The 12,219-nt window shown below is 43.4% G+C and overlaps 1 protein-coding gene across 1 annotated transcript in view; it reads right to left on the reverse strand.

The window, feature by feature from the left end:
- Positions 1-4,034: 4,034 nt before the first annotated feature.
- SERINC4 (serine incorporator 4) overlaps positions 4,035-12,219 on the reverse strand; it is a 117,565-nt gene continuing 109,380 nt past the window's right edge. Inside the window, exons 12-13 of the mRNA XM_075343721.1 lie at positions 11,539-11,692; positions 4,035-4,572 (exon numbers count right to left, since the gene is read on the reverse strand). Coding sequence (XP_075199836.1) covers positions 4,359-4,572; positions 11,539-11,692 — 368 coding nt within the window. The 3' untranslated portion in view covers positions 4,035-4,358. The remainder of the gene's footprint in view (positions 4,573-11,538; positions 11,693-12,219) is intronic.

Here is a 12,219-nt window from a genome sequence, read left to right on the forward strand (position 1 = left end):
TTTTGTGTGGCCACAATTATTATCAAGCACTGTCTTAACACTCTTGGGCATGGAGTTCACTAGAGCTTCACAGGAACCACTGGACTTCTCTTCCACTCCTCTATAATGAAATCATGGAGCTGGTATATGTTAGAGGATGCCCCACAGATGCTCAATAGGATTTAGGTCTGGAGACATGCTTTGCCTTCAGTTTCTTTACCAAAGTAGTGGTCATCTAGGAGGTGTGTTTGGAGTTGTTATGAAGTTGGAATTCTGCATTGATGCCCAGTTTCTGAGGGGATCATTTTCTGCTTCAGTATGCCACAGTTCATGTTGGCATTCATGGTTCCCTCAATGAACTGTAGCTTCCCACAGCAAGCAGCACTCATGCAGCCCCAAACATGACACTCCCACCACCATGCTTGACTATAGGCAAGACACACTTGTCTTTGTACTCCTCAGCTGGTTGCTGCCACATACACTTGATACCATCTGAACCAAATAGGTTTATCTTGGTCTCGTCAGATCACAGCACTTGGTTCCAGTAATCCATGTCCTTAGCCTGCTTGTCTTTAACAAACTGTTTGTGGGCTTTCTTGTGCATCATCTTTAGAAGATCTTCCTTCTGGGCTGACAGCCATGCAGACTAATTTGATGTAGTGTGCAATGCATGATCTGAGCAGTGACAGTCTCACCCCCACCCCTTTAACCACTGCAGCAATGCTGGCAGCACTCATACATTTGGATAACCTCTGGCTATAACGCTGAGCACATTCACTCAACTTTTTTGGTCGACCAAGGCAAGGCCTGTTCTGAGTGGAAACTGTCTTGTTAAACTGCTGAATGGTCTTGACCATCGTGCTGCACCCCAGTCTTACAGTATTGGCAATCTTCTTATAGCCTATGATATCTTTATGTTGAGCAAATATTCTTTTTTTTTTAGATCCCCAGGGAATTTTTTGCCATGAGGTGCCATGTTGAACTTTCAGTGATCAGTTTGAGTGTGTGAGTGATAACACCAAATTTAACACACCTGCTCTCCATTAAAGAAAGAAGGAGAAATTCAGCTCACCGATCCTGCTGTTCACCGCTAACTGTTTGGACCCAGCGCACAGAAGGCTTGGCTGCCAATGATTCAAGAAAAATAGAAAGAGACGTCCAGCGCAGACCTCAGGTTATAAATAAAATCCATGTTCTTTATTAGTATAATTCCATTAAAAAATAGCGGTGTGCAGAGTGACAAGAATGGTCTAATGCTCCATCAAACTACGCGTTTCGACATTCTTAGTCATGTTCAAAATCATGTCTGTGTCGAAACGCGTAGTTTGATGGGGCATTAGACCATTCTTGTCACTCTGCACACCGCTATTTTTTAATGGAATTATACTAATAAAGAACATGGATTTTATTTATAACCTGAGGGCTGCGCTGGACGTCTCTTTCTATTTTTCTTGCTCTCCATTAACACCTGAGACATTGTAACACTAATGAGTCACATGACATCGTGGAGGAAAATGGCTAATTTGGCCATTTCCATTTAGGGGTGTACTCATTTTTGTTGCCAGCAGTTTTGACATTAATTTCTGTGTGTTGAGTTATTTAGAGGGCACACCAAATTCCTGCTGCTATACAAGCTGGATGCTGACAACTTTAGATTGTATCAAAGTGTAATATCTTGAGTGTTGTTCATGAAAAGATATAATAAAGTGTTTACAAAACTGTGAGTGGTGTACTCACTTTTGTTGTTATATACTGTATATATAATACAGCCCTTCTCCATGTACTCTGCCTATACTAACATTTGTGAATTACTGTAAAAAATTGAAATAAATTACTCTACAGAGCTCAATTAATTCAAATGTGGTCCTGTCAAAGGATGCCATTTGTGAAATGCGCTCTCTCCACAATTAAGCCTTCCATACCCAAGAACAAAGGCAAGTCCTGGATGGAGTGGTGTAAAGTAAGCGGCCACTGAACTATTTATCAGTGGAAATGTGTTCTGTGGAGGGACAAATTAGGTTTCTCTATTAGATGTCTGAGGGACGAGTCTGGATTTGACGATTGTCAGGAAAACATTACCTGTCTGACAGCGTTGTGCCATCAGTAAATTTTGGTGGTGGATGGACAATACTATGGGGTTATTTTTCAAGGATTGGCATAGAACTCTTAATTACAGTGAAGGGAAATCTTAATCCTTCAGCATACCAAGACATTTTCAAAAATATTATATTCCCAACTTTGTGAAAACAGTTTTAGAAGGCCCTCTTCTTTTTCAGAATAAATGTGCAGGAGTGCACAACGGTCCATAATAGCATGATTGGATGAGTTTGTTGTGTTAGAACTTCACTTTGCAGATTGTGAGCCAAGTCCTCTCATCCAACATTATTGTCATTCGTCACAAATGCTCTTCTGGATGAATGGGAAAAATTCCTCCAAAATTTTGCAGAATCCCTTCCAAGAAGAGTATAAATTTTTATAGCTGCAAAGGGAGGACCAACTCCATATTAATGCCGATGGATTTTCAATGGGATTTCATAAAAGCTCCTGTAGCTGTAATGTATAGGTGTCTTAATACACTGAACCAAAATATAAATGCAATTTTGTTTTTGCTCCCATTTTTCAAGCGCTGTCTGGGTGGATGGACTCAGATGATCTTGGAGGTGAAGATGCTGGATATTGAGGTCCTGGGTTGGGTGGATTGGCGGTCTTTGGTTCTGTGGCCAGTTGGATATAATGGCAAATTCTCTGAAATACCTTTTGGAGACAGGTTATGGTAGAGAAATGAACATTCAATTCACGGGCACCAGCTCTGGTGGACGTTTCTGCAGTCAGCATGACAATTGCACTCTCCCTCAAATCTTGCAACATCTGTGGCATTGTGCTATGTGATAAAACTGCACATTTTAGAGTGGCCTTCATTGTGGCCAACCTAAGGCACACCTGTGTAATAATCATGCTGTCTAGTCAGCGTCTTGATATACCACACACGTGAGGTGGACGGATTATCTCAGCTAAGGAGAAGTGCTTACTAACACAGATTTAGACAAATTTGTGAACAATATTTGAGAGAGAAAGGCCTTTTGTGTAGATAGAAAAAGTCTTAGATCTGTGAGTTCAGCCCAAGAAAAAATGGGGCAAAAACAAATGCGTTGCGGTTATATTTATGTTCAGTGTACTTTCATCCATATAATGTATTACAAAGACATTTGAAAAATGAACTTAGGCCATGTGCGCACTAGAAAGTGACTTTTTCTTAAGGAAAATCCGGACCCTCTTAAAGAATCCCACACCCCGGAAAAAAAAACGCACCCTTTTTAACATTGCAACAAACGCAGAAAAGAAGTGACATGCTCATTAATTCCGCAGCGGAAAATCCTCGTGTAAATCTGCGGGTATAAAAAAAAACGCAGTGTGCGCACAGCATTTTTTTAAACCCATAGGACTTGCTGGGGAATGACTGCAGAAATGTTAGACACATTTTCTGCAGCAAATCCGCGGGAAAATCCACGGTAAATCCGCAGCGTGCGCACATAGCCTAAGGGGTACTTTGCACGTTGCGACATCGCTACTGCGATATCATCAGGGTCAAATCGAAAGTGACGCACATCCGGCGCCAGTAACGACGTCTCAACGTGTAAAGCCTAGATGCACCGATAAACGATCGCAAAAGCGTTGAAAATCGGTGATCTGTGTAGTGTCGGTCATTTCCATAATTTCGCTGCAGTGACAGGTACGATGTTTTTCCTTGTTCCTGTGGCAGCACACATCTCTGTGTGTGAAGCCGCAGGAGCGAGGAACATCTTACCTGCGTCCTGCCTGCAATGAGGAAGGAAGGAGGTGGGCGGGATGTTTACGTCCCGCTCATCTCCACCCCTCCGCTTCTATTGGCCGACTGCCGTGTGACATTGCTGTGACGCCGCACGACCCGCCCCCTTAGGAAGGAGGCGGGTCGCCGGCCAGAGCGACGTCGCAGGGCAGGTAAGTGCGTGTGAAGCTGCCGTAGCGATAATGTTCGCTACGGCAGCTATCACAATATCACAAGAGATCGCATCTGCGACGGGGGCGGGGACTATCGCGCTCGGCATCGCTACAATCGGCTAGCGGTGTCGCAGTATGCAAAGTACCCCTTAGAGTACTAATATCCCCCTCAAAAAGTCTGAAAATTGTAAAGTTTGTGTCATTGGTGAGATGCCCTCATTATCAGCTCCAGATTACTTCTACTTCCTCAGTGCCATCAAAGAAAGTCATAGTAATGAACATGGGAACAATCCAATTTCTGTGCATGTATTCCCTCCACATTTTGTTAAATCCTTAATCTCACATGCCCATTATAAATCCTATCACAATGTCCTTAGATCAGATGAAGGTGTTAGGACATTTCACTTGGACACTGTGACCCTACGAAACTGTCTTCGTCTCAGTATTTGTTGTGGTGGGCCATTCTTTTGGTTATGTCCATTTCCAGAAAAGCATGTCGGTGCCAGAAGTATCCATAAATAAAGTAAGACACATGTCCAACAGGATGCCACCTTGATCCAAAATGTAGCCCAACTCCCATGGGTGAACACAGTCTCCAGTGAAGAGTTCTCGTAGCTGCAACCACAAAACATTGCATTAGAATGCACAATTGTCTAGCATTAGTCACAGTGATACTTAAACATTAGTCACAATGAGGTGTTCAGAAGGCTGGAAGCTATGCATGTTGTGCATGACTTTATATACATACTAACCTCAGCACTTCTGAACAATTATTTTGCCCTTTGGCCACTCTATGCAATTCAATGTAGAGAGAGTGTATAGATTTGCTGATACTTAATGCAAAGTCCACATCACAACAAGCAAGACACAGAAATCATTCCACCCTCCAGATAAATAATGAAACTGGGATATAGCCAACTCTATGTGTTCTATGCAATGCTGGGAAGTGGGAAGGATAAAATGTACCATAACTATATGCTGCCTTTATCACATAACTATACACAGTCCATAGGTTAGTGGGTCTGGTCACAATTTATCATGATGGAACCCCCCCCCCCCCCCCCACTAAATTAAAATGTGTAATATGTTACTCTATGCCAGCAAACATACCAAAAATACCAGTGTATGGGAATGTTAACCACCTGAATCTTATTGACGGCCTGTCCTCAACAAAGCCTATTGAGTGTAATTGAGGCTTCAAGCACCCTCCCTGGGACTGGACCCCATGAGCGTTTTTTTTTGTTTTTTTTTTTATATTTCTTTTTTTCTTTTAAACACTTAAAGGGGTGCTTCACCCCTTTTCATTACTGGCCACATCTACATCATGTTGAGAAACAAGGTTTCTCTCAAATACCTTGTGTTGCCAATAGTGCCTGTGAGCGGCGCTATTGTGGTCCACTCACCCCCTTCACGTGACCTCCGGGATCCGTGACCTCTGATGTCCAGTGATGTCACGTCAACTGAGGCGAACTCTAGTCTTCCTCAGTGGCTAGACTGGGGGCAGAGTTTTATCACTCATCACAGCCCAGCAGCTCCCTGCCGCATCCTTCTTCACTGCAGAGTGAAGTAAGCAGGAGTGATACTGGGCTGTGACGAGTGGTTAAACTCTGCCCACAGCCCAGTGACTCACAGAGACGGGGGCCAGCCGCGGTGAAGTCAGGTCAACAGGAAGTTGATGTGACCTCACCGGACATTAGAGATCATAGAGCTCAGGGGACAGCAATAGTGCCGCTCACAGGCATTATTGGGAACACAAGGTATTTGAGAGAAACCTTGTTTCTCAACATAATATGGATTTGGCCAGTAATGAAAAGGGGTGAACCACCTCTTTAAGGTTGGGCAAACCTGCTGATTTCAGAGGCATTCTAACATATTAGATGGCCTATGTTTATTAATGTTTTATATGTAGAAAGTTACAGGAATTTGTACATACAGGAAAACTTTTTTTTTCACTAAAATGCATGTATTTGGAGCTCAAAATATATATTTTTTTCAACTGAGTATCATAAAAAATATTTTCCTGTACATTCCACTTTGATGTGGTCTGTGGTTATAAATCAGCTGAGAGAAGCTCAGACAAAAGACAGCTAAAGTTCCAAACTAGGTCAGGCTGCCATAGCTAGCTGACCAAATGATTCTCAGTTAACTCATCCTACAACCAGCAATGGATATTGGAGCACGGATGTAAGGGCTGCTTCTCACTTGCGAGTTTCTCGCAGTAGAGCAATGCGAGAAAATCTCGCATTGGAATCGGACACGTGTTAGTGAATGATTCAGCTCCCATTTGCGATTTTTTTTTCCCAGTCCAAATTGGAGTAAGAAAAAAATCGCAGCATGCTGCTTTTTTGCGAGTTTCTACTGCGAGTCTCTCCAATGCAAGTCTACGGGAGCATGTAAAAAATCGGATGTCACGGGACGGCACTCACACCATCCTAGTGACATCTGATTTTCTAAATACATTTCTCGCATGTTTCCTAAAACACTGGAAACGAGTGATGTCTCACAATGTCTGTCAATCACTATTCTCTGTCAGTCGGTCTCTCCCTCTCGCTCTCTATTCTCTCTCTGTCGGTCGGTCACTATCTCTGTCCCTCTCTCTCTGAGCATGTCGGTCTATCCCTCTCCCCCCTCTCTCATACTCACCGATCCCCGATCACCAGCGCGGCGCTGCACGGCGTTCACACTGCTCCGGCGGCTTCTCCTCTTTTGAAAAAGCCGGCCGCTCATTATTCAATCTCGTATTCACTGCTTTACCCGCCCACCGGCACCTATGATTGGTTGCAGTCAGACACGCCCCCACACTGAGTGACAGCTGTCTCACTGCAACCAATCACAGCAGCCGGTGGGCGTGTCTATGCTGAGCAGTAAAATAAATAAATAATTAAAAAAAAACGGCGTGCGGGCCCCCCAATTTTAATACCAGCCAGATAAAGCCATACGGCTGAAGGCTGGTATTCTCAGGATGGGGAGCTCCACGTTATGGGGAGCCCCCCAGCCTAACAATATCAGTCAGCAGCCACCCAGAATTGCTGCATACATTATATGCGACAGTTCTGGGACAGTACCCGGCTCTTCCCGATTTGCCCTGGTGCGTTGGCAATCGGGGTAATAAGGAGTTAATGGCAGCCCATAGCATGCCAGTAAATCCTAGATTAATCATTGCAGGCGTCTATGAGACACCCCCAATGATTAACCTGTAAATTAAAGTTAATAAACACACACAGTGAAAAAATCCTTTATTTGAAATAATAAACAATAACAAAGACCCTCGTTCACCACTTTATTAAGTGCGCAAGAAACCCATCCTTGTCCGACGTAATCCACGGAGGTCCAGCGTCGCTTCCAGCACTGCTACATGAAGGTGACAGAAGACACCACCGCTCCTGCCAGCTCCACGCAGCAACTGAGGTGAGTAGCGCGATCAGCTGAGCTGTCACTCAGGTTACTCGCAGCCACCGCTGGATCCTCCAACAGTGACAGCAAGTCGCCCGAGTGACAGCGATGAAGTCACAGGTGAGTTGCGGTCACGGGGGAAGGATCCAGCTAGCCGCGGGTAATCTGAGTGACGGCAGCACTAATCGCGCTGCTCAATTTAGTCATTCAGGGGATTAGCGGTCACCGGTGAGTCCTGCACGGGTGACCGCTAATCAGGACGCGACACAGACAGAGTCGCGGCATGACAATGAAGTCGGGTGAAGTTCACCCGAGTTCATTCTGATCGTGCGGCTCTGTCTGTGTGTGCTGTCATCTGCCTTCTGCCATTCAGCTCTGCTACATAGCTGTCTGTGGCTGCTGTCAGCGGCCATGTAGCATAGCTGAATGGCAGATGACAGCTGCTGAGAAAAAAAAGGATCACACATGGATCACACACACATTGCACACGCACTGCAATCATGAGAAAAATCTCAGGATCGCAGTGCAGTTGCATTGCACTCTGACCTAACGTAAACTAAAATCAGCCGAGTTTTTTTCAGCCAACTCGGACCGATTTTACTCGCATAGATGTGTTTCCAGCCTAAGGTGCACTGAACCAAAGCCTAACGTGAAGTTAAAGGGATTATGAAATATAAAGAAAGGACATCTACAGTCATGGCTGAAAATTTTGGCACCCTTGAAATTGTTCCAGAAATTAAGTATGTCTTCTAAATAATGTTTGCAATTACACATTCTTTGTCATACAAGTTTATTTCCTTTGTGTATATTGGATCAACACAAAAAAAACCCCCAAAACAAAACAGAGAAATTAGGCAAATTGGACATAATTTCACGCAAAACCCCCAAATTGGGCCAGACAAAATTGTTGGCACCCACAACTTAATCTTTGGTTGCACACCCTTTGCAATGAATAACCACAATCAATGGTTTCCGTTAACAATCCAGAAACATCTTACACCTCTCAACTGGAATTTGGGACCACTCTTCTTTTGCAAACTTCTCCAGGTCTCTCATATTTGAAGGGTGCCTTCTCCCAACAGCAATATTAAGTACTCTCCACAGGTGTTCAATGGGATTTAGATCTGGACTCATTGCTGACACTTCAGAAATCTCAAGCGCTTTGTTTCCATCCATTTCTGGTGCTTCTTACAGTATGTTTGGGGTTAATGTCCTGCCGGAAGACCCATGACCTAGAACGCAAACCCAGCTTTCTGACTGTAGGCACTATATTGCGAACCAAAATTCTTTGGTAATCTTCAGATTTCATGATTCCTTGCACACAGTCAGAACACCCAATGCCAGAGGCAGCAAAACAAGCACAATAAATCTTTGAACCGCCACCATATTTGACTGTAGGTGCTGTGTTCTTTCCTTTGTAGGCCTCATTACATTTTCAATAAATAGTAGAATGATGTGCTTTACCAAAGAACTCTATATTGGTCTCATCTGTCCACAAGACACTTTCCCAGAAGGATTTTGGCTTACTCACGCACATTTTAGCAAACTGCAGTCTAGCTTTTTTATGTCTCTGTGTCAGCAGTGGGGTGCTCATGGGTCTCCTGCCATAGTATATCATTTAATTCAAATGTGGATTGATAATTTGCGCTGACACTGATGCACCCTGAACCTGCAGGACAGCTTAAATTTCTTTTGAACTTGATAGGGGCTGCTTATTTACCATCTGGACCATCCTGTGGTTTGAAGATCTGAGGTTGTGGGTTGTATTAATCACCTAGGCATGTTAACAATGCAATTATTTATATTTTTCTGTCCATGTTCTTACAGCAACTACAAGAAGATGGCCAAAATGAGATGCCCCAAGTCTACAAGATCCCAAACTGGGACAGGTAGTTCTACTGTCACCGTACCATACGATACCCATTGTCTCCCAACTTTTGGTGGGCCCACATCTTTTGTATTTTCTGCCGGTATATTGTGAAGTCACAGCCTATGCTCTACCAGACAATGGATACCACGACCATAGCACATGTATCCAGCTCCAGCTGGAAGCATCCCCCCATTCTGTTGTCAGTGTCCTAAGTACCCCGGTATTGAGCCCAGTACTCAGGAAATCACCCCCTCCCCTAAAGCTAACTGTGCATTGGTGGAGGTATTGGGTCTACAATCCCCATCCACATAATGAGACTAGTGGCTGGGTGAACAATGACTTAATTGAGGCCCCTGAGACACTAATGAGAGTAATCGAATGATTGTTTTACTCTAATTACCAATCTTGTGCCTGGCTCGAAGTCTGCATCCATTGGAGTTGTGGACTGCACTTTACATTCATTGGTCTAATAGTCTTTAGTCAGACTCAGCAGCCAGCTCCCCATACAACCTTTCATCAATTTTTCTCTACCACCCATGTCCAGGGAGATTAGCCACAGTGCCATGGGCTGTAAACGTCTTGATTATGTTGCACATAGTTACAACACAGGCACAAAGAAACATCAAGATTTCTGGAGATAAACTTGTAACCTTGACATTATTGACATTTTTTCAACTATTTGGGTTCTCAAGTCCTCGGACAGTTCTCATCTCCTCTTTCTATCCTCTATGCTTAGTGTGCCAGACAAAGACATACAATGAAAAGATTGAGTCAACGTCTCCCTTTTTTATCTGGTTACTTGCTTTAGGTGAGTTTCAACGACCAGAACAATATTGTTTACCAACAATTTTGCAAAGGTGCCAACAATTTTGTCCTACCAATTTTGAAGGTTTTGTTTGAAATTATGTCCAATTTGTCTTTTTTATGTTTTTTTTTGTGTTGTTCCAGTACACACAAAGGAAATAAACGTGTGTAACAAACTGTGTGATTTTAATAATTTCCTGGAAGAAATACTTCATTTTCTGAAACAATTTCAAGGGTGTCAACACTTTCGGCCATGACTGCATATATCCTTTCTGCTGAATGAGACCACCCTAATATAATGGGACATTTCAAATAAAAAAAAAAACAACTGGTTTTCTTCAGGAGCAATGCTACTCTTGTGAAAAAGTTGAATGGTACATAAGCCCTTCTCAGTTACAAATTCTAGTGGTTTTCTTAGTTTGTGTGTTTTTTCAGCAGATACAGACTGCCATATTATTGCACCTATTTGGGAAATGGGTGGACTCTGAATGGCTCTTTGACAGTCTTTAGCATTGTCATCTGAGCTTTTCAAGGTGTACCTAATATACACCGTTGTGCAATTCTTGTCAAGTCTCTGCAGATCCGGAACAGACTTGATCCAAGGATTATGTTATTATGGGATACTTTATGGCAATTACATACACAATAATTATCACACACCTCATGTAACAGATAAATTTATACTGTGTTTGTAAGAGAAAGAACATTTTTCATGCCAAATGTTCTGACCTGATGTGACAAACAACCTGCCACTCCTTTCTGTCTTTACTTTAGAGATTGTAAAACAATTCTAGATAAAAGAACAAAGGCCAGCTATAGTGGTACATGGAATAATTAACCCGATGTGTACAGCAGCTACATGTGCAGAGAGCCGGAGCCGGCAGCACAGGCAGCGTGAGAGCTGCGGAGGCTGGTAACTAAGGTAAATATCGGGTAACCACCTTGGTTACCCGATGTTTATCTTGGATACAGCTTACCTCAGCTGTCAGACGCCGGCTCCTGCTCCCTGCTCGCTTCATTTGTCGCTCTCTTGCTGTCACACACAGCGATCTGTGTGTCACAGCAGGAGAGCGGCTTTGAAGAAAACGAACCAGGGCTGTGTGTAACGAGCAGCGATCTCGCAGCAGGGGCCAGATCGCTGCTCAGTGTCACACACAGCGAGATCGCTAATGAGGTCACTGCTGCGTCACAAAAAGCGTGACTCAGCAGCGATCTCGGCAGCGAGCTCGCTGTGTGTGAAGCACCCCTTAGACCACTTACATTCCTGAACAGTTTCCAAATCAGAACCAACAAAGGAATACTGGGCATTATTATATTATTATTATGAGACAAGTTGCCTGTATTGCTCAATCAACATGTAAGGAGAGAATGTCAATAAGTGGCTCAAATGGCGTATAAGGGCTCTTCTGGCTTGTATCTAAGCATTCTGTAAATCACGTTGAGTTATTTCTCAGCAGGCCCTTCATCCAGCCCAGCGAGGAGACTAAGCACCTGGGAATGTTCGGAATGCGCACCTGAACCAGTTGGTCAGCGTCATCATCACATAGAGGGAGGCGAGCACAAATACAAAGTGGAAGAAGGAGTAGCTGTAGATCACTTGCTCGTGCTCGTCATGGATAACTGTCTGTCCGCCTCCAGTGGCCACATCCTCCTCGCGGCTCTTTTGCCCTGTTATAAAAAGTAAATAAAAGGTGATTCAGTTTTCATGCAGCATGACCTACTCTCTACTTATTGCTGCACATTTGGTCATGGCACAAAATCTGACAAAACCACTGAAGTTATAGCTGAGCAAACTGTCACTTTGAAAATAGCTTTCCTTCGAGGAAATTTCAGGGCAGTCCATAAAAATTGGTCAATATTTTGCTCTGTCTGTAAAAAATATTTAAAACGTCCATGATTTTTTTGAGGCCGAAGAAACTTATACAGATTATTCTGATTGCACTCATTTGACAGTTTACAGTGAATGTAGCTGATGTTGTCAAATCAGAATTATGGATTGTAGACATGGATAGTTTTTTTTATTAATAATGATTTATTATGGTTTTCTGCAAAACATTATCTGTCCGTCATTGTCTGATAAGCTCTTCTGGAACCTCAGGGGCTTTGCCAATCTGACATGGCACCCGCAATTCAAACTAAAGGGGGCTTTGCACGCAGTGATATTGCTAGCGATGTCTCTCATGAAAGCACCCGTC

The sequence above is a fragment of the Anomaloglossus baeobatrachus genome, chromosome 4 (assembly GCF_048569485.1).
Source record: "Anomaloglossus baeobatrachus isolate aAnoBae1 chromosome 4, aAnoBae1.hap1, whole genome shotgun sequence".
Lineage (NCBI taxonomy): Eukaryota > Metazoa > Chordata > Amphibia > Anura > Aromobatidae > Anomaloglossus > Anomaloglossus baeobatrachus.